This window comes from Lonchura striata, chromosome 5 (assembly GCF_046129695.1).
Source record: "Lonchura striata isolate bLonStr1 chromosome 5, bLonStr1.mat, whole genome shotgun sequence".
Classification (NCBI taxonomy): Eukaryota; Metazoa; Chordata; class Aves; order Passeriformes; family Estrildidae; genus Lonchura; species Lonchura striata.
This window is the reverse complement of record NC_134607.1, coordinates 57,242,985-57,266,443: the sequence shown is the minus strand read 5'-3', so window position 1 is coordinate 57,266,443 and position 23,459 is coordinate 57,242,985. Positions and strand designations below refer to the sequence as shown.

The following is a 23,459-nucleotide window of genomic DNA, read 5'->3' as shown; positions in this document are numbered from 1 at the left end:
CAACATAGTGACTAGAGGCTGTCACAGGAAAGAGAGGGAGCAAGGGAGCAGGGCTCATGAGGAATCTCTCTCACGAGAAACAAAAGGATGCATCTAGCCCAAGGGTCTGCTTGGGCCCAAGAGCTGTTGCAGTCACTCACTGTGTGTGCTGTGTGCCAGCTGATGTCTTCAAGGTGAGGTTGGCAGGTCATCCTCTGCACAGCATCTGTAACCCTGGAAGAAGGATAAAGGCTACATATTGTCTCTTCTATTTTTTTCTGTAAGTCAGGCTTTGCTCTTTATTACCTTCCTTGGCCTTATCCTTGTTTTTCATCTCTATCTTCTGTGTGTATATGTTTGTCTGTCGTCCTATCTATCACTAGTATATATCCACAGTAATTTAACTGCCTAAACTTCCACTCTTCTGGGCTTTTTGTATTTGTCTTCTCTGTTGCTGCAATTCCCTAAGACTTTCATATATTGACTGTCTCATCTCTAATGTCATTATTAAGGTGTCTTTTTTAAGGCATCACAAAAACACCTTCCAGAGGTCAGTCTCTCAAAGTGTTGAAAGGAGATATTGCACACTATGAGTATATAAATTAAATATGCATGTGGAGAGGGTGGGAAATAATGGGTGCAATGAGGAAATACTTGTATTATAGCATAATGAATGGTGTTTGTAACTTGTCTGAATTGCTCCTGCAGACAAAGCTGAAGAGAATTTGAAGGCTGAATGTCATGGCGTTTAAAATTATGTCTAGATTCCATTGGATGCCAGAGTGCCAAATTCTGTTTTCTCAAAGGAACTGGGAAACAAATTTAGTCTTCCATACCTAAAACTGTATCCCATTAATTTTTTGAATTTCAAATGTATTCACCACATACTGCCTTAACATACTTTTCTTTTTTGGGGGGTAGTGGTTGTGCTGGTGATGTAATATTCATAGACAGTTATCATCTGCATTACTTTTAATATGCATTAAGAGTTTGAGGCCCTGTGAACTCTTTGATTAGCCCTATCTGGCAATACTTAGGCACTATATAAAACAACCTTGATGTGCGGAGGCAATATTTGGGCATGGAAGGATAGGTGTTCTTAGTCTTTTGAGAAGATCTAAAGTCTGTAGCTGAAGATAAAGGGGGCAGGCAAGAAAGCTCCTAGGAATGCAGAAAACAGAAATGCAGCATTTTTATGGATGAATGAGCTTTTTTGAAGTTGCTTTTAAAAGGCGAAATTATATGGCCATTTGCACTGCCTCTTGATTGTTCAGTGCACCAGCTATTCTTTATGCTGCATGCCATTTTCTGCCTTGTATTTAACTTCACAAAGGCTTCTGGGATGCAGTTTTCATAAAGAGACCTGTATTAACACATCTGTACTGTTAGATGGGGGTAGGATTTCCTCCAGGGCTGCTCATTAGCTTCCAGTATTTCTTGCCCTTATTTTATGCCATAGCTGAGCTCTAGGCTCAGCTGAGTTAGCTGGGCTCTAGACTTGAGTGTAACAGATGGTTATTCTATTGCAGCCTTTTTTGGCCCTTTTTCTCCTCTACTCACTCTATAGCAGCAACGTAAGCTTTGAAGGCTTATTATCTAAATCACAGCATAGAAAAGTCCTTTGGAAGCCAAATTCACCTCTGGCATAAGTGTTGCAATTCCATTGACTTCAGAGTAGGTTCACTGCTTGATGTCAGAAAATTTTTGCAATATAGCTATCAAAATGAACAAGTCTAAGACATAAAGGACTGCTTTCTCTCCCCAAAATGACCCATTCACAGGCTTGATTTAGCTTCTTGTCAATGCTGCACTCCACCCTTGCATACTGAGAACCTCTGTTCTGTTTGTTTCTGTCTTGGGGCTTTCTTTTCTGCTCCGTGTTGTATCCTCCTGAATGCCTTCAGATTGGCTTGTCTGCAATCTCGTGCTTCCTCTCCTCCCTCTTTGGAGAAGGCTGTATTGAATCCTTGCTGCAGGCATTGTTGCGACAAAGCTGAAACAGCTGTCTCAGGATCATCATTGCCACTAGGTCTTAGGAGGTTGTGGAAGATGTAGACCCAAGTCCATAAATGCTGTCTCACAGCTGCTGCAGGCCAGGGCTCTCGTCTCTCCCTTACACAAGGGAGTAATGACAGGGAGGACCCCTGGAAGCCTGGTGTACAGTAATCTTACAAACCTGAGGTATTTTCAGCAACCAATACACAACTCCTGGTGGTACTTAGAGCCTTGCAACCACTCTGGAGGGGACAAGTTTTGTCAGCAACCCGTGGGATGGGGGAGGACAGTAGAAGTACAGGCTGGCAAAGCCTGAATTGATTGACTCTTATTGGCAATGGACTATTTTTGGGAGCCAATGATGAGAACAGCCTGTACTGCTGCAAGTTTGACTCTGCCTTGCAAGGTTATTATCTGTGAGTTTAATCAGAGTCCATCACATGTGTGGAGTGAGTAGCTAGTGTTTCAAAGGGTGTATTTCATGCTGGCATAGGGGGAAGGAGAGCTGGGGGATGGGGAGAGAAACTTTTGAGGTATGAATGGAAAAAAATAGCCACTCCTTGAGTTTCTGCTGTTTTTTCAAGTGCCATTAAATACATATAAATTACTTACTTAAATTCAAGACAGACTTCTCAGATACCTATGAACTTGTTGTGGTCAGGCAAAGGCAAATCAGTGATAGCAGGTCTCTTCCCTGAGCCTGGAGGGTCTCTGTGCTCTCTGTGAATGAATTGTGTTCACAGAGGTTGCTTTGCCCTCTGCAGAGATGTAACTGCTTTCTTGGGATAAGATGTGGCAGCCGTTCATCAGTGCAAAGCTTTTATAACTAGCCATTAGGAAATGTGTGAAAATGGAGAGGTAATTAGGGAAACAGACACTGTAATGAATAGCACTCAGGCTGCAGTACTACTATCATTCTCTGTCATGCAAAAGACCAGCCCTGGTGAGTTTGATTTATGAACTGTGCAGAACAGGCTTTATGGTTATTTTGATTAGCTGTGTTACTCTATTCACTGAAAAAGCCTGTCAATAACCAATGCCCTGTTGTGATGCAAACTGCACAGAGACATAGATGATGGCTGTAGCTACTAAATAGTTACCAGGTAAATATAAGCTGAGAAAACATGGTCACACCAACGGATGGGAGAGCCAGTGCACAGCAAATGCAGGTAAGTTAAGAACAGTAGCAAATAGCCAGGATTTTCTTGCTCAGCATACTTTGGAGAAAGAATGTAAAGAGATGACATCTTTTATCCACTGATGGCAATGAATATTTTTGCATTGACCTGCTAGGGAAATTTGAATTGTAAATGGGTGAGAATTTTAAGTTTTGTGGATCAGCAGCCTGACCATTGCAAATTATCTGCAGAGAGTGTGTAAAAGGCAAAAGTGTGACTTATGGTAGGGTAAGACAAAAAGCAATGAAAGAACTTCACTGGTGTTCATGGGACCTCCCTCAAGAGGAAGGCTAAACTGAAGAAAACTATGTGAGTCTCTGAAAAGCTGCTGAAGAAAGTGGAACAGGTCAGCATTCACATCTTGTTACTGACTGAGGGGTTAGAGGCATAAAGTACCCTGAAAAAGAGGCACTTGATACACCTGAGAAGGAAGACAAAGGAAAACTGAAAAGAAAGGGGGAAATTCAATCAGGAAAATAATCTCTGAAACAGCCTTTAGAATGGATGTGCAAGGGTGGGAGACCAAGACACATTTGCAACAGCCAATGTGAAAACACGGTAGAGTAAGGAAGGGAGCAGAACCATTTGTGTCAGTGAGGTTCATCAGACCTGGGTCCTAATCCCAAACTTCAGACCTGCATCTTTGAAGACAAAATGGGGTCAGGAGCCTGGCTGCATTCCCCTCCAAAAAACAGTATGTCCAGAAGCAGGGTTTGCTTTTATGTGCCCAGGAGTTTGAGCATGGAGTCCTGCTGTGCTGCCTGCTGTATGTTACTGGACTTCTGTTTTTGGGAGATATCTTGTCCAGCTCCCATGAGACCTGATTTTTCCTGATCTATAAGATTACAGACACCTCTGACAACAGCTTTACAATGGTACAGTTGCACAAGTGCAATAACCTGCAGGAAGCAGAAAAAAGTTCTTATGTGTAGGTAGATGCATGGATAGAGAATGGAGCCCATTAGCTTGTCAAAAATTCCTGTTTGTTCTCTTTATTAGTGTCTGTTCTGTTTGGGAAGTCTGCATTTTTTTAGGTGAGAGATCTCTGTAAAGTGAAAAATGAGAGACCCAGGAATATACACGTATTTACTGCAGTGCTGACAGGCGGGGGTAATCACAGACAGGGAGGTGATGGGTAGAAAGGGCTTGATGCCACACAGAAAGCAAACTGCAAGAAATCTGACAATGCAGCAGCCACTTAGGGAAATCATCAGCTGTGATGGCTGTGAAAAATCCCAAGGGAATCCCAAGTGCGCAAATGCAGTTATGATTTGACATCTGGATGGCTGGATTGACATCTTGGGAGGGATGTTTTCATTTTCCATCCTGCTTATAGAGAAATGGAAATGGATGGAAGGAATGGGCTGAATTCTCATGTTCAGTGGTATGCACCACACTGACAGGGCACCTCCATCTATTGCTCTGGTGTATACTGCTGGCTCTTCTCACTGTTCAGATTGCTGAGGGATGGGGTGCTTCTCCCTCTAATGGCAGAAAGTTGCCTAGGGAAGGAGGTACATTTCTAGATATTTATTGCACAGAGTTCAGGTAAAGAAACATACCCTCTCCCACTGAACATCCTGGTTTGCATATGTGCAAAGGTTGGGTTTTTTGGTTTCTTATACAGATTGGGTATTTTATTTTGTCATTATTAATTACGAGCTTTTAACCCCAAATGTCTTCCCTTCCTAAAGAACACTGATATAGATCAGGGTAAAAATGTGATAAAAACCCATCCAGCTGAGGCAGAAAGAAAAGCTGCAGAAATTGCTGAAACAGAGGGAAGAAGTGACTTTGGCTGATTGCATTCACTTTGGGCCCAAAGCTCTTGCTGATGGCTTGCTTCTTACCACAACTCAAGTAGCACCCAGAATCTTTGTACTGGAGGAGAAAATAGTACTAGTGAACCTGAAAGGGGGCCTTCCTTGACCTTTCCTGCTCTCTGGGGAAGTGTAAAATCTGGGACATACTCCTGAAGGAAAGTTCTCCAAATCTTTTTGAAATGTCACCCTCCAACAGCTGCGTGCCAGTGCACAAAAAATGCCCTCCTCTGATCATACAAGTAGTCCTTCAAGTCTGCTGGTGCCTGCTGTGAGCTCTATGATTTTTGCTAGAGTGTACTCTGCAAGAAACTGATTTTCCGAGAGTTTTTTAGCTCTCCTGAATATGTTGGGAAGCATACAAATAGTATGTGTTTTCCTAGGGTATGGCATATTTTACATGGCTAGCACCCTTCAAACTGCTGTCTTACATGGGTGACATAAGTGCCCAAATACATACCCTATTCCCTAAAATACCCACTTTCAGAACAGTGTTTCTCAAGGAATCTAGAAAAGATCCAAATGTTATTCCTTGATATCACATAGAGACTTATGAAATCTGTACTGATATGGGCATAGGCACAAATAATTCTGTGTGGATATAAGATCACTAAGCTGGTGAGCTGGAAGGAACTCTCAAAGGAACCTCCTGGTACCCAGTTCAGAGGACAGGGGAGCAACAAGGTCTGGGTCTCATGCCTGGCCTCTTTCTGTGACAGACCCAACCAGTCCTCAGATGAGACTCCAACCTTCTCCTGGGCATTCGAGGCCCCTTTCTGGAGTATGGCAACAAACTAGGAGAACAATGGAGCAGTTAAACTGAAAAAGACTCGCCATTAGTAGTAGGATTAATTATCTGTGTCTGTGATGGTTCAGTTAAAGGCTCTTTTCTCTGGCAGCCTCCCAGTATGGCACATTCTTGGTTTTTGGATTTCTGCAGCTGTACTAACACAGACCTGTGTTATATCAGCTCTGGTCTCAGGGTGAAAACCAACCCACTGTACTGGCTGGGTCAGAGAAGAGAAGGGGATGATTGTGTTTCCAGTTCAAACCCTCATCACTTGCCTGCTCCCAACCCTCTGTTCTTTCTCCTTTATACACTGAATACTGCAGATGAGTCCCTCACGTGCTTTTCTGCATCTTCTGTGGCTTAGTGGCTACTTAAATATTTATTTATGTAGAACTTGTCCCTAGGGATTGTCTTATGAATGCAGAGGAGGGGTGTTGTGAGAGAAGAAGGTAATGAGCAGTCCCTAGAGGGCTCAGTGTTGTCTATTGCTGAGAGGCAGAAACTGCACAAACAGGCTTGTCCTGGAAAATGATTAATGTGTGAAAGAACAAGCACACACCCGTGCACACAAACACACACTTACACATGTATAAGCACAAACAGAAAGCTGACAACACAAAAGAGAAGGAAAGCATTTGCATGAGTCAAGTGATTAGAGTCAGTCTGATCTGTTCAGTCATGGAATTTGTTCTCTTTTGACCCATAGGACCTAAGCATTTTTACAGATCTGCCATTCAGAAAATGCTACAGAAAGATATATAAGGCAGCAGGGGTGGCCTGAGACACTGCATTCAAGAACAGGATACCATAATTTGAAGGCTGTATATAATTGAAAATATGAGTTTCCTGAGGTTTGCAAACACACTTGAATTTGCCCATTGATTTAAGTGTTAACAATCTCTTTGTAGATAGCATGTAGGAAAATCTGGAATCTTTTATGCTGTTATGATTGATATTGCTTGAACTTTAATTGTATGCAAGAGGCAGCTCAGCTTGTTGAATTTATTAATTGCTAAGGCGTAACATATTCACTTAATTGGATTCTCTGCTAGATAGAGATGTATTTATATGTATTTGTGTATGTGGCTAGTGTATATATTTAGCGCCACAAAAGATTATATTAATGGAAGGTTCAGGTTGCCTGGTGAAATAGTCAGCAGACTGGAAGGAATGAATGTTCAGTCATAAGCACGATCTTTTCTATTGCAAAAAAGGGCAAGGCCTGGCTTACTGGATATTCTTGGCACAGCAGTAAAGCAGTCAGGCCTATAAAGGTGGCACTGAGGAAAATTTGTACTTGTATGTTCTTGGGCTGGCTGTGGTGCTCTCTCCCACCACAGTGCCTGTGTTTTCACTGAGGACTGCTGGTCAGAATTTCTCCGAGACTTTTTCTCCTGCCCTGGTCTCAGAGGCTCCCTGTGTTTCCTTTAGAAGACAGCACTACATTGGTGAGCCAACAGCTCTCAGCCACAGCTGGGGACTATCCTTGGAAGTGGGCTCTGAGTAGTGCAGGAGAAGCAATCCTGGTATCTGAGGAGGCTGCAGCCTCTTCCCTCTCTCCCTCCCTCTCTCCCACATCTCACCTCTGCGTGTGTGTAGAACTAGTGTGTGGGACCTGGATGGCATAGCAGCTGCTTCAGAGCCATGAGGGAGAGCTGTGGCCAGAGGCCTCAGCTGATTGAGCTTTATGTTGAGTGTGGGAGATGAGATGCATCTGCTTCCTGGAAGCTGGAAGGGGCAGGGCTGAATGCCACTGCATCAGCCAAAGCATCACTGTGCTCCCTTTTCCAGGAAAGGCATTTTCAGAGAGCAAGGAAAGACAGCTGCCTGGTCACTTGTGTCGCTTCAGCTTCTAGAGCAGGTGGAGAAAACCCAAGAATGTTCTCTCAAGCTTTAGTTAATCTGCATCAAAACTAGTCCTTAGCAAGTACCATATAAAATCCTGCTGTTCCATTTAAAGCTGCTGATCCCCATGCCTGACTTACAGTACTGCTGCTCTGTCATTAATCAGCACGATTCCCACTGCTGGCTGCCCTCATGCATGGCTGCTCTACACCGACCACCACCCTTCTTTGGCCGAGCTCCTTCCCCTGGTGTGGGGCGGGAAGGTGGTGTAGGTGCAGCCCTGAGCTGCACAGCTCCTCTGGAGTGGGTGAGCTGAGGCATCTCTTTACTGTACTGACTCTTGTCATTGCTCTCAGCTGTCAGGTCCTTGTTCATACCCCTTGCAACAAGGGACTGATTATTCAGACCCTTTAGCAGAGGGAGAGCTGAGCTTCAGGAAGCTTTGGTGGCTCACTTAAGGTTACAGAGTAAGCACAGGACAAGATAACAGCCAGCACTTGGGTCCCTTCACTCCTGGGCATCTGAGAAGAAAGCATCTGCTCTCTGCACAGCTGCTGCACATCTGCTTAGGGCAAGTTTGCCCTGTGAACACAGCTATGTGTTGCCTGTGCTGGCATATGCTTGCGATGGTAAATCCATACGGTGCAGAGCAGCGCCACGGGGGTGCATCAGCACAGCAGGGTGCAAGGCAGCTGTGTGAGCCTGGCAAGCTGCCTCAGCTCTCACCTCAGCCTCTCTGGGCTAAGGCTACACGGTGTCTGGACTGTAACCATCCCTACTGCATCCACTTCTACCATGGTGCTTCTGCTCTGAGGTTATGCAGACCAGACCAGCTTGGTCCTGTCCTCACCCTCCATGCAGTACAGCCCTCAGTCCTCTCTTAGTCTCTTACGAGTTATTGCTGCAACAGAAGAAACCCCATCTGCAACATGATCTGCCTGATTAGTGCCTTCCTTTCACCTCACCTTCTGGGCATCATGACAATGAGGGAGGGACCTGCCAGCTTCACCCTCTTCCACCTCTCTCCAGTGTACCTTTTCCAATTTTTCTTCTGCTTTCTTGGCCTCATTTAACCCCTTGGCAAGGTCAGTGCTGCTTTTCTCATCATAAAACAGGATTGCATAATCTCTACATTGGTTGATTTTCTTGCTGTCCATTGCTGTTTCTTTATTCCTCTTTCGTCTGCCAGTGCTTGGAGATTCACGGATAGCTCTTTCTCCATCTTCACAGAAAGCTCTTGGCCTGTTTATTGGTTTTGTATTAGCTCGTGCACATTCAAGCCATAGAAGCAATTACATACAGAAAATAAAAGAACAGTGATTCAGTTTTTAGCTTGTGAAGTCAAGCTAGGAAATGCCAGTCTTGTTTCACAGGCCACCTTAATTCTACTTCTTCAAGTTTCTTTGAAGTACAAGGGTTGAGGGAGGGACTCCATGGAGAGAGCTGCATGCACTCATTAATTAAAATTTGATTCAAAATGTCCACACACAAGTGGGGTGGAAGAAAGGCTGAAAAGGAGATTGCAAACCTGCCATTTTCTAATACTTCAGTGTAAATAAATTACCCTTTATGTAGTTGGTTTTATGGTTTGGCGATGGGTTTTTTTATATGTGCTGTGTTTTAATTTGTTTCTTGAGAGGAAACCCCTCAAAATCTTTTCAGTAAAATAAATTGTTCATTCTCATGCATGCTGAGCTTTCAGCACTGAGTCTGACTGTTCAATCAGTGACTAACCTGCACTTGTTTCACAGACATTCATGAAAGCTTAAAGTGGTTTGCCTTTCTTCTGCATCCTGAGTAGCGGAGTGCAGGTGACCTTTTCACATGAGGCACATTTAAACAGAAGAGAACTCAAATGATTTGTCCACATTTTGTGTAGCCTGATTGGACCTTTGCCTTTCTCTTGCTCTGCCAAAGCTGAGGTGTCGTACTTACCATGGTACTGGTGGGGAGTCACCACTGATTTACTGAGGTGTTGAGTTTAGCTCTTCAAACATTTGTGCTCAGATGCTGTTTGGACTGTCTGCCAGGATTTCTGTGAGAAAGTGACAGAAAAGAAATTTGTAATTATTCAACAGTTTACAATGCAGCTAAGACTGAATGAAATTTGATGGACCAAAGCAAAAATCATGTCCTTAGCCTCAGAGTTTTTGCCCTGCAGACTTTGAAATGCCTGTTGCAAAACATGGAGATGTTGGTTTTTCTCAGGGAACTGGCCTGAAAGACTCTTGCAATGGAAAATGTCAGAGAACTTAATTACAGGCTAACTGCTTATCTCCATATAGCAGTGGTAGCTATGAAGTACACACACATTTAAATACACAATTTATTAATTAAATACACAATCATCCACCTGGTTCTAGACTGACACAAATCCTTCCATGTGTGGACTTACATGTAATCATAAAAGATATCCTGCAACCTGCTGAGAGCCTTAGCTTCATCTTATGTCTCTAAGACTGCCTCTGTCATGCCTGTTCTCCTACTCTTAGGTCGCCGAAATGGCACAAGATCTGTTTTGTGTTGACATGTTTATGCCCAAAATGACACACATATCTTTGAAAAATAGATGTGTCTGAGGTCCATCAGGTCTGAGAGAAGGGAAGAATTTTATTTCTTTAAGGCCATGCTCCCAAGAAAACAGTTCTTGGCTTAACTCTTCTTTGCTAGCTGGGGTTGGCAGATACATAGCTTCTTCTCTCCTTTCCAAATCACTGTTTTCAAGGTTACCTCTCACGCCGTCCACACTCATGTCTGATTGTGCTCCTTTTGCACAGAGATGCCTTGCAGCCCAGATGGCCTCAGCTGGGCCCTTGGCAATTCAGCTTGGACTTTAAGCTCAGATGGGCTTAAGATAACTGCTGCTGGGGGTTACTCCTGTGTGTGAGTACCTGTTTAAGGCATGGGAAAGGAGAAAAAAATCTGTGTCAGAATCACTCTCTCATACTCCCAGAGCACTTGCTGGCTACATCCAATCAGTGTGGCAGTAATGCACATGTGCCATGAACCAGCTGTTCTGCTGGTGGGCTCCATCCTCGTTGGGTCTTCTCTGTAAGGTGGAGCTGGCAGGTCTTGTCAAGTGTTCTACCCACACTTGGCTGAATGCTGTGATTTTCAAGCAAAGCCCAGCACTTGGCTGTAGCAGTGGGTCAGGTGGGGGTCATGAAACTCATGGGTTCTCTTTCTGGAGTTCTCATCCATCAGAAAGTCTGAAGCTTGAGCTTCTTAGGCAAGAGTCTCCAACTGGGGAGTATAGCTCACACTAGCTCCTGGGAGGCCCCATCTGGCCTGGCAGTCTCTGCTGTATGGGAGGTTGATCTGCAGTGGCACAGGCAGAAGAACCCTGGTAAGTCCCACTGCTGGTGGTGATGCAGAGTGCTCACACTGCTGTGTCTTGGGCCAGCAGTTCATTTCAGGACAGAGGTGGATGCTGCTGGAATGTGCACAAGCAGTCCATCTCTAAATCAGTGGGAGCTGAGATGGGGGAAATCACACTGCAAGTTTTTCCTCCATCCCTGCAGATGGGGGAAGTTAACCCTGCAAGTTATTCCTCCATCACTGCAGGTTTCTTGACTCTCACTCCTTTGACTGGTCCTGGCACAGGAGCACCAGACTGGAGACATGATGGAGGCAGTGCCTAGGACGCAGGTCTGTGCAGTGAGGACTGTGTCCATGGTGCAGAGCAGTGACAGGAGGCAGGACCATGGGTGGGTAGGTGAGAGATGGGGTGCTGATGATCCGGGGCAGGAGGAACTATCACCCATTTCTGTTAGACTGGTGAGATGGAAGTTGTCTGTTGTCTGCTGCTTTCCCCCACCCTCACTCCCTGTCCCCTGTGTTTCCTGGGGAGCACCTGAGTGAATAAAAGAAAGAAGGGGGTGAAACTGAATCAGGCCATGAGGATATTTACATGCTTTCTGCACAGAGGCAGATAAGGGATGCTCTGGATAAGAAATGGTGCAAGACCGCCATGAGCAGCCCCCTTTAACCACCCACGGGATAGAGGGAGAGCAGCAAGGTGGCTTTTTTTTCTCCTTTCCCATGTCTTACAAGGTTGCTCCTATCCCACAGCTTTGCCTCCCATCCCGTCTCTTTGCAAAGCCAGGAAAAGAGTACTGGCAGAGAACCAGGATGCAGGGCAGACCTGTTGTTTTAACTCAGTTTAGAGGTCTGGTGACAACTTGGAACAGTGTTTCAGTTGGCTGCCTCTTGAGATGGCCCTGGTGCACTGCACAAGACTTCCTGCAGTGTGCCAGGGTGAGGGGTGCTGCAGAAGTGCATCCTGAAGATTTGGAGGTAGTGGGGCTGGCTGTGGCTATGCCAGTGTGAATCTAGACCCAGGATCCAGACAAGGGGTGATCTGCTGATGAGGACAGCATTTGCAATCAGCAGCCCAGTGCTGTCAGTGGTGAGAGAAGAAAGAAACAGTGACTTGTGGTTTGTAACTGGTTTCCCTGGAATCTGGCTCCCAACATGTGCAGTTATTCCTCTGTAAGAGGTTTGATCCTCCACTTTCCAGCAGTGAGAGGAGAGCTGAGCACCCTGTATCTCTCTGCCAGAGGGGTGTATGTGCAGCCATGCCAGTGCTGCTCTTGGCAGGCATGCACCTCTGCACAGGGGCAATGTGGGGCTGCCAGGCAGAGAGCAGGGGCTCTGGCTGCTCTGCGTGGGGTGCAGAGGTGTTTCATCTACGGTGATACCCCCCCACTGAAAGGTAAAGGATCTCTCTCTGATATTCTTAGAGGTGCTTTTCAAACAGTGCCTTTAGTCTTGTTTGCACAGAAAAAAGTGAGATTTAGGTAACTCTCCCTCTCTCTCTTTATATTCTTTCCTCTCCTTACCCTGCTGGGGCTGGCTTCAACATTTAGCTTTTCTCAGCACAAGGGAATGACTTTGGCCTTCTTCTGCATCTGCATTTTTGAATATCCTTCAGCTTCAGATCCCAAGAGATTCTGGGAGAGATGTTCAATCAGTGTAAAGAGTAGGTGTCACTGCACACATGTCAGGGTTTTGTATACCACTGTATCGGACCCACTTAGCAGCCAAAGATCTAAACTGTCTCCCAGACTGCAGAGTGAATTGGCAAGCTTCCCTCCCTCTGTGTAACATGCTTTAGGGGGAAAAAAAAAAATCTGAGTGAAATAAATGAAAGCTCAGCAAAATGAAACTCAAACCCAGAACTCAACAGGGAAAGCCAAGGGGAAAAATCATTAGGTAGGGCATTACATGCATGGACACGTACTGGATGCAGACACACACCTGCACAATGCGGATGCACTCCTCGAGACTGCAAAATGCTTACATAAAGCATTTAGATGCCTATACATGCACATAAAAATACATTTTCTTTAAAGCCTTTGTGACTCCTGAGCCGCCTGGGACACAAAACATGCAATCTTACAGTACCCCTGCTGCATTTTCCCCTGCCTCACAGTTCTGCAAAGGAGAGCAGTAGAGATGCTGAAGGTGAAACTGTCTTTGACCTTAGATGAGAAATTATATGGACAGTATAAGCTCCCCAATTTTAGATTTTATTTACCATACCAGAATCAGAAAAGACTGATCTTGCTGGAATTTGGGACATTTATTAAGCTCCCCTGACCTCACACAGTCATTTCAGAAGGGCATGATGGCTCTAAGTATACTACACTATTAAGTAAGAGTCTGAGGCAGGTGCTGTCACTGCGTGTTAGCTGAAGGTGGGTTATGTTGGATGGTAGTCAGTTTGCAGTATTTTTTAAGATATAAATTTTGTTCTAATTCTTCTTCCCAAGTCCTAACACCTGATTTGCCCCTGCTAGAAGCTTAGTTACATTTTCCAGCCTACTCAGATCATAGCCCCTGCTACCATTAATAGCTTCCTCTCTCCTCATGTCTCCTATTTATGCCTGTGCTGATTGCAGTCTGTATTTGTGTATACATCAGGTAGCACTGAGGTCCTTGAATAACTATGGCCCCCTGGCGTCCCTACTCCCCCAGCTCGAGCCAGCCTTGCCTGGATGAACCACTTTCTGGCATACCAAGTTAATGTGTCAAGAACACCATCATCTCCCAGAGGGGCTAGTTTTATACCTGTATTGAATTCATGGTGCCTTCTGGTTTGGAGGAATGATTTAGCAAAGCAAACTCTTTGGCATTCTCACAGCTCTGACCTTTTTGTGACACCAGTGGAGCCCCATAGTTCATTGCCTTTGCAGAAGTCAAAAGTGCTCAAAGTATACCTCATTAACCTTCTCTGGCTAATCATGGCAGGGGACAGGACCTTAGCAACTGCAAAAGGCATGTAAATGCACCAGGAAAGAAATGTTTCAGCAAAAATGGCAAGAGTTGTGTAAATTCCAGGCCTCAGTGAGATGGAAGACCGTGTTTCTGCAAAGAGCTTTTATTCCCCGAATGAGTTGTAAAGCAGGAGCAAGTACCTCACCCTGTCTGTATTCTAAGCTCAGCCTCTCTCCTTCTGGCATATGCTAGGTGCTGTATAAATATAGAAGGGAGAAAATCACACCATCTTCTGCAGCCTACATTTTAATTGAAAGGCTATTAGAAGCAATTCCTGCTTCTGCAGGTGCAGTCAAGAAAGCATCCTTCCCCAGGTGGTTGTGGAAGGTGAACTTAAGGTTCAGGAAGGAGTGTTGTTTTTGTGTTAATTAATTTTGCATGTGGAGCATTCACAACCATTTCTTGTCTGCTTTGGCTGATGTGGTTAATTAATCACCTCAGAGTGTCTGTAAACAGGGGATTTTTGCTCTTTGTGGCATCTCTTTTCCACCTGCTGTAGGCCAGCCTGTGTGAGGATACAAACCTGTAGCATCACAGGAATGATACGTTTGGTAGTGGGTGTGATGTCAGTACTGTAAATCTGAGAGTCGTAACTTAGCCAGCTTGGGTGAAGGCTAAGAGGAATGTTTTATTCTTAGGGCACTAGAGAAGGTGTTACTGCTGAATGAGGGAAGTAGGAGAAGGAGTTGGAGGTATTATTTGCATGGGTTTTTGTGCTCATGTGGGTTAGCTGGGGGACAGAGATACGATGATTAAGACTGAGTCTTGACATTTGCAGATGGGAAAATTGAGGGGGAAAGGCTTTTGACAGTGGAATTCCTCCTCTTGCTTCTGCTTACTTAGAGTCACTGGACTGGAAAGGCTCATCTGGTCCCATCCCTCTGCTCTAGACAGCAAAATAATATAGCCCTATACAAACCAGTTGTGCTTCTTCTTGACCCTATTTTAGTTACTTTCACAGCTACTTTTGGGCAGCTGTTTCAGAACTTCCCCCTCTGATGGTTAAAATCTATCTTATTTTCAAGGCAAATTTCCTTACAATCAGTTGTTCTTTTACTAGCATTGATTTTCCTGCTTAAAAATCACTTTCTTTTCTCCCTTGTGTATCTGTCCCCCCTTTATTTATACAGAGCAGTCATATCCCCTCTTGCCTTTCATTTATCTAGGTTAGACAAGCTTTTTAATCTCTGTCTTTAAGACAGGCTCTCTGTTCCCCTAATCGCTCAATCCAAAGTTATTTCTGATAACTAGCTTTTCTGTAAGGTTCCTTGCTGCTTTGCCCAAGCTGAGTGTAAACCATCACGACCTAATGCTTGTTGAGTAATTTTGGGGTAAAGAAATATGCCAGCTATCAGATCCAGAAAAAGAAACATCAAGGTGCTGCTGTGAAAATTTGCATTTGTTCTTCATCTAATCTCTGTGAAGCTAAATACTTCCATAATAACTTAGTTCCTGATAAAATTTCTCTTTAGAAACAGTAATGACATCTCCATCTAGATTGAAAGCCGAGCCTGTGGAGCTACAGTAGTTCGGCCCTCATGGAATATCTTGCACCAGCGTTCCAAAACCTATTTCAATCTAGAATGATTCTACTTTATTTATGCATGATTTATTTCTTCAGAGTCTACTGCAGTATTAAGGTTACAACAACATTCCCTACATCTACCTCTATTTTATGTACCCTGACTAATTCCTGCTTCCATTGGCAGTGTCCCAGTTATAACTGCTATTTCTATGGTCCTTCTAGAGTACCCCTTTTCAGGTCCTGCCCAGTTGTTCTGGTTTTCCCATGTCCTCATTCAGGATCTGTACCAATTCTACTGATAAGAATCTTATTTCTCCTTGGACTTGCCCTGCTTCCCAGAGGAGTTAGGTATGCTTCTCCATCAGCTATATTACCAATAACAGTCCTATTTTCTGCTCCTTGTCCAATATCCTACCTTTACCTTTTCTATATTTCATCTTCCATTTTTCATATATTTAATTCAGATGTAAAAGTTATGTAATATACTTCCAAATATTACAGACAGGAAGTTTTCACATTTATACATTTATACATTTATACCATTCATAGATACATGCTGTATATGTTCCCTCATCTAGCTCTTGACACAGGTGTATGTGTCTCCTCACTTCTACAGTATCTGTGAGTTTCATGGCCTTTTCTCTATTCATCTACCCAGTGCACCCCAGATGTAAGAAAATGGCATTATCTCAGTTTTACCCAATATGGAGCAATAAGGGTGCAGATGGGGTTACAGAGATTCTTCACGGAATAGGGAATTTCTGCCTCCTAATTCACGCTCTCTGTTGCTTTAGTGCTTCCCCACTGGAATGAATAAACTCCTTAGCTCTTGGGGAAAAAGAAATAAAAGAATCAATAATAAGGGAGGAAACATTGAGCTTTTGGGAAAATGCAGAAAGCAGTTTAAGTCCTAAGTGAGTTTGGAATGGTCTTTTTTTTATTCTGCAGATGAAACCAAATCCCTTTTGTTCCTTTTGCATTTCTTCTATAGCGGGGTGGAGATGGGAGGGACAGGGAAGAGTGAGAGCAGGAATTGAGATAAGATTGTAAATGAAAAGAGAGTGGTGCAAGGCATAGTGCAATCAGGAGCCTGAATAAAATAGTAGCTTTCAGAAGACTTCATCTAGCTAGTTTTACTCCAGCCTGCTGAAAAACAAGCGCCTAAAAGTTCAGGCTCTCTCCTGAACCTCCACTCCAAATACCCGTGCAATGCAGCTGAGTAGCTTGCCTAAGAAACATATCTGAACATTTCTGGTTTAATTTGGAACTGAATTATTGTGCCTAGCCCTTGGAAACCAAATTTTTAGGAGATTTTAGTTTTCCACCTGTTGACAGTAGTTATAAGTCTTTCGAGATGCTCTTGTGTTTTGAAGTTCTACCTTGCCATATTAGGAGGAACTCAGGAATTTACTTCTGCCTTTGTTGGAACAGATGATTTTGGAAAATCATGGGGGTAGCTTGTACTTGTCCATACTACCCATCCAGGTAAGGACTTTGTAAATGGTGAGACTGGATGCTGGTCATTTGAACAGATGGATGCTCTTGCCAATGGAGCTTTATAAGATAAACACTGAATGAGAGTATCAGCTCCTCTCTGTTAAAAATATCTTACTGACCTGATAACACTGAAAAGAGCACATGTAGGAGAATAAGGAAATACAGCAAGAAGATTTAGGTTAAACATCAGGAGAAAAACCTCACTTTTTAATGGGAAGGATATATAGGCACTGGAATAGATTGCTTGTGGTGACCACACTCTCTGTCAGTGTAGGGACAGGTTAGAGAAACATCTGCCACAAATGGCTGTGACAAGCCTTAGCTTCCCTTGGGAGGAGAGAAAAGCCTCTGTTAAGAATTAGTTTCAAGGAACTAATGTGATGCACCTTTCATTAAAGATGCGCATTAACATACTGCAGAACTCTTTTATTCTGGCTGCATTATACCGCGGTTAAGGCAGTTTGCCAGCTGGCTGGAAGGCTTTCAGAAGGCTCCTACTTGTTTTCCCCTTGCATAGGCAATCTTGCCTTTTGTCTGCATGGGATAACTTATACGCTTAGACAAACAAATAGCATATGTGATTACCTTTCTGTTCTACAATAATTCTCCCTTTCTTTCTTTGCAAATGTGTTGGACTTCTACTTCCAGTCTTGTTATCCAAAATAGGATCTTATATTTAAGATCCTATTTATAAAAGTTAGCTACTCCCCTCCCTCAACACCTCCAAATTCACCTCCAAGCCAAAGTGACTTTACTTTCTTGACAAGATCAGATAGAGCAAGGGGCAGTTAAGGTGAAATTCTGTTGCTTAGGTGCTGTGTCCTGGCATAAAGTAACATTACATAGGGATTGGAGAATATGATTAGAAAGGAGTTTTAATAAATGCCTAGTATCTTTACTTTTACTGATTCTGTGACCTTTCAGGGCTCCTAGTGGGAGTTTGGATGACTGGACTGATTGGAGAACACCCAACAGATCTTGAAACTGCAGGGTGACCAATATGAAGGATGGCTGAGATAGTTTATTTTTCCTCTTTTTGCTGAGGAAAGCACTCATCAGAATCCAAGTAATAACAGTTCATAGGCTGTTAATACAAAGTACCCTGAGACTTCAGAAATGCCTTGCTCTGCTCTGCACAGCTTGGTAGGTTATATTCTTTAGGCATAGCCATCTTTACCTGGACAAATACGTGACATTTAATTCTGCTAACTTCTGTCCCTGCAGTGAATTGCTCCTTCCCTCTTATGTTAGATTATCTACCATACGATACACATTTGTGTATTCTTTATCTTGCATTGTCTCCATCCTCTGTATATGTGGTGTTTCTCATTGCCCACGTGTTGCTTATGCCCATCCTTCTTTAACTATGTGCAAATATATTTGACCTTTGCATGCATAAGCATGTAAAGAAATCTGTCCTCTTTTAATTCACTATGATTTTTCTGATTTTTCTTATTCATATCTGTACATGTATGGAGTTATATGGCATGTCTGATTGCTCAGGTTAGCAATAAAATGTAACATTTGCACATATTTTCGAGACAATCTATAGTTGATTTGGAGATTTAGGTCAGAACATTTACTTACCTCCTGTTTTCTTCCTCTTTGGACAATTTAGAATGATTTTACTGGGATAATAAGGAATGGATGTGTACTACTGTATTTGCAGGTGAGGTGATTTAGTGCACAGAAGACTGTGGCAATGCTGTCATTGTTATCCTAATTTCATAATGTTTCGATGTAGTACAACACTGTGAGACATGTCTGGCACACAGCCTTATGAACTCCCCTTTCTGTCCCAGAGAACTTATGGGTAATTATGGGTTGGGTTTGCCTATCTGATCTAATTTATCACGTAAGGGGTTATATCATGCCTGTTGCTGAGATACCCTAAGCGCTGCTGAGATTCTGCGAGATGTCTCTTTCATCAGCCACTTATTTCTATGATAAATTAATGTTACTGAGCTGAAAACTGGGCTGTTCTGTGCAGCATCTTAATCACTGGTCCCTGCTGAGCCCTGTGTGGCAGTTACTACTTTTGGGGATTTGAGCTCAGATACTTGAGAGCTAAAGTAGCACTGCAGAAATCTCTGGCTCAGATGAGGATAAATTGACCTGCTTGGTGAATGAGTGGGAAGTCCAGGGCTGAGCACACTCTCGGATAAGCATATGAGTCTATGCTCCCTTAGAAATTCACTTTCCACATCCAGGCTTAGATATTAGCATGAGTACAGAGCATCTCCATTGGTGGAGGGGACATTATGGGCAAGCTCTCCTTAGCATTCTTTGCCTTTGAAAAGGCAAGACCAGCTGCCCATCTTTTTACAATCTTCCTGTTTTGTGCTCACTGGGGTGCTGTGTTCACCCTGCACAGAGAGGGTGGTTGTGGAAACTGCTGTTTCTGGGTGATTCCTTCTTTCTTCCCCCTCCACAAGCCCTCAGAGTGGATTTTTCTTTCATGGCCAGATGAAGTGTTTGTTTGTTTTGAAGGTGACAAGTGTTTTATGTGAATTCTAGATACTCTCAAATGCCAAACCCCAGCTGGGCTTTGAGTTTCACAGATTATCCACTGACACCTAATGGGCCTTTAATAAATGTTTCTCCCTCCCATTCTGTCATTTCAATAAATAAATGGCTGAAATTTGGAGGTGGTGGGAGGGGTGTTGTATTGGAGTGGAATTAAGCTTTTCTGTTTAACCACCAAGCAGGTACACCACTGAGAGCAGTCATGCAAGCTTCCCACACACCCACACTGCCTCTGCCATCAAGTCAGCATGTCTCAGTCCTGGCCTGGAGGACTTGCTTTGAGGATCATGCAGGAAAGCTTCTTCTAAAGCCCAGTTAGCTTCTTCACCCTCTCAGCTTTGGTTGCCAGCCAAGGTGCTAATTACTGTCAACTGTGATGGTGGGAGGGGGAATTGAGAACAAAGGCGAGACTTTGATAGTTGAAAGTACAGTTGATGTTCAAGTATTCTCTTTTCCCAGATTTTTTTTTGCAAGAAATGGTCTGCCTGGTCAGTCGGTGAGCTTGCATGTATTGTCTCTTTAAGGACTGCAGTGGCTCCTAAACAGCTTTCATTCTTAGCAGTAGATATAAGATAATTGAGTCCCACCTCCTTTTTTGACTACTGAAGATATGATCTCTATTCACTTAGGTAATGGAAAATTAAATGTTCTGAAATTGCAATAGAAATTTATGGAAGTTATGAGAATTAGAGAAAAATAGCAAGATTTAAAAAACATCATAGATACTCTTTGGTATTAATTTTCATGCATCAGAAGCATAAAACAATTACTTTTTTCCAGCTAAGGTATGTAACCAAGTAATTGTGTTCCTGTTGTTTGGCTGAAAATGTTGAAAGACATAAGCCTGTGTAACCACAATTACAGTATTCCTGTGGTAATCCACTCACTCTCCCAGAAGGTGAGACCATCACAGAGATGAGACAGCTCAGAGATATTTCTTGTTCTGCGCTTCCCCTTTGAATCCACTCACTCAGAGCCTTCTCCCCAGAAATGTTTCCATCTTACATGAGTCATGAGTTTGGGTACTCCACAATGGTCCTCTTCCCCAGTCCTGCAATAGCTGTGGTTGATGCAAAGGGATGGGACAATGAGAAGTCTATCTTCTGTGGTTTGTGTCTCCACAGGTGGGGAAATGGAAGGAAAAAAAGTTGCAGATGAAGTATTACGTGTGGCCACGCTTTGAACTGTATCCTGACTCTGAGGAACGCGAGGATGATCACCTGAGTATCGTGACCTTGGAAGAGGCACCATTTGTCATTGTGGAGAATGTGGACCCCCTAAGTGGCACCTGCATGAGGAACACGGTCCCTTGCCAGAAACGCATCGTGACAGAGTATGTTCCCCTGTATTCTTCTGCTCATCTGGGGCTCTTTGTTCTCAGCAGAATGTAAAGTGTCTGTTGGGCCAATACCATCATAATCTATAATCCTTTTCAGAAAATCACCTCCATTTGCCCAGCCTGTCCCATGTCCACTTATGATGGGTTCCTTTAGGCAAATCATTGCAGTATGTCACTTCCCCTCCAGCACGGATAGCACAATATAAATTGTCCACATTATATACTGGGAGGGAGAATGCAAACTGATAACAGAGGGGAATTACAGGTGTTTCTCCCAGTCCTTTAACCCATTATTATTGTGATTGTTCAGGAATAAAACAGATGAGGAGCCAGATTACATGAAGAAATGTTGCAAGGGGTTCTGCATAGACATCCTCAAGAAAATCTCAAAGTCTGTCAAGTTTACCTATGACCTCTACTTGGTGACTAATGGCAAGCATGGAAAAAAGATCAATGGGACATGGAATGGAATGATTGGAGAGGTCAGCAGCAAAGAGAGGGCTTGGTGGGCTTCAACCCTGGGCTGGGTGATGTGGGTCAGGTCTAGTCTGCCATCATTATTTGGTCTACTTCTGAAGCAAGAACAGAGGTGACTCCAGAAGTGACTGACCTGATTCTTTCTTGGCACTGAGTGAATTAATCTGCTCTGACACTCCGACCATGACAACCTTTCTTGTCTGATCATTAATTTTTACTCTCTATGGTCTCACAAATTTGGCCTACACAGTCTTAGAAAGAGGCAGATATCCATTCACCATGGTTGCTGCAACCTAGATTATGCTTAGGTTGTATATAAGGTGAATAAAGAATGAAATAAGACTTTGCAGTGTTAGAGGGAGGATAAAGCAAGGACAGAAAAATGAGATAAGGCGTCTTCTCTGTGGATGATGTGTTTATCCTAAGACCTCTGTGGATTTATTTTTTGTACACATACCAGCTTTGAGGAGAAGATTAATGTCTATAGGTTTTCTGAAAGAAGAAAGTGTCCTGATGAAAGATTAGAAAGGAGAGATTTTACAAACAATATAGGGAATGGGATTACAGGAGTAAAAGGATTGTGTTGGGAGACAGGAAGATGAGAACGGGCTTGACTGTGGTGCTTGAGGGCTGCCTCGTATCTGTGTGTGATCTCTTCTTTTCTTCCTCCAGGTTGTCACCAAACGGGCCTATATGGCTGTGGGATCCCTCACCATTAATGAGGAACGTTCAGAAGTGGTGGATTTCTCTGTGCCCTTCATTGAGACGGGAATCAGTGTCATGGTGTCACGTAGCAATGGAACGGTCTCACCTTCTGCCTTCTTAGGTATTGTTTCAATCTAAAATTAAAACTTCATCCAGTGATTATAAAAAAAATTAGGTGAAGGTTGCTTGTGATTCTTGGCCTGAAAGCTCTTTTTTGGGAGTACCTGTGGGACAGGTGTATAAAAATATACTGTGATGTTTTAGAACTGAATCGCAGGCAAGCAAAATCCAGGCAAATGCAAATGCAAATAGGCACTGCCTATGAGTTTCAAGCCAAGGCATTTTTCAGCAATTGTATGCCTAATCCTAGAAAAATTGGGCTCACTCAGAGTTGTCACATACACTGCAGCATGTGGTTTCCTAGTGACTCAACTAATAGTATGTTCAAGGAGTGTAGGCCAGAAGAAAATTGATTCAAACCTTATAGCTGGGATACCGTAATACTTAGTGATAGCAATTGGCAATAAATTGTTGCACATTGAGAGACATTATTTGTAAAGATGTTGTTAACTTGGCCCTCCCTTGACACCTAGTAGAAATTAGAGAACTAATAGAGCTTTTCAAGAACAGTTGAGCCATCGGTTTTGTGCTGACACTGTGTCTTACAATAAAGGCATTTCTAATGTCCTTCAGCAATGGAGGGTGATCAGAGAATACGGAAATGATATTGCATTTCCCCGAGACATTTGTGTCTTCCTAGCGTCTACTATTTGGCTTTATAAAATGCTTTATGATGCCGCAAACACAGTATATGCGTTATGTAATTACTGTCTGCTCTCTGCCAGAGTCCTGAGAACATTCACAGACAGAAAGACTTTTTTATGGGTAATGAAATTTCCCCAGACCTTTTTAAATATGAGTTTCATGGCTATCAACTCTTCAGGATTTTTTTCCCTTAGCAAGTCCACCAATATTGCTGGGGTATGTAAAAGCAACACTGAAGTCATCTCCAAAATTCTAAGCTGCAATTTAACTGAAGTTGCAATATTAGCAAAGGAGCAAAGTTCTTTGTTTCTTTGATCTGGTTCAGTCCTATCTTTTTCTGTTCAGGCTGGGAGAAGGAGAAAACTTGGTAGAGATCAAATACTCGCAGAACCTGAACACTAACATTTCTAGAATGAGCCAGTGTTCCCATTGCAAGAGGGATGGAATACTAAAAAACCTACTGTCATTATGGCTGAACCTTAGAAATTTGGAGATGCTCTTTGGCTTGATAACATCTTGAAAGTTGGATGCTTGTCTGGAACTCTGCCAGTTCTGCCTGATTTTCCCCACTCTCTCCAGATGGTGCTGGAGGACTTCCTGGGAACAATCTTTTATCAATGTGTTTTATTTTATCAATGCATTCCACAACGGCTATGTGTGGTTCCAGATGGAGCCATGTGTCACAAATGTAACAGTACGATGGAATGCAGTCATTACAGAGACAGAAACTTCAAATTTT

General features: G+C 43.3%; 1 protein-coding gene across 3 annotated transcripts in view; it reads left to right on the top strand.

Moving 5' to 3' along the window:
* Nucleotides 1-23,459, top strand: part of GRIN2B (glutamate ionotropic receptor NMDA type subunit 2B) — a 224,606-nt gene that overhangs the window by 153,150 nt on the left and 47,997 nt on the right. For all 3 annotated transcript variants that reach the window (XM_021552888.3, XM_021552890.2, XM_021552889.3), the window contains exons 6-8: nt 20,559-20,767; nt 21,084-21,255; nt 21,923-22,076. In XM_021552888.3, the coding sequence (XP_021408563.1) occupies nt 20,559-20,767; nt 21,084-21,255; nt 21,923-22,076 (535 nt within the window). The remainder of the gene's footprint in view (nt 1-20,558; nt 20,768-21,083; nt 21,256-21,922; nt 22,077-23,459) is intronic.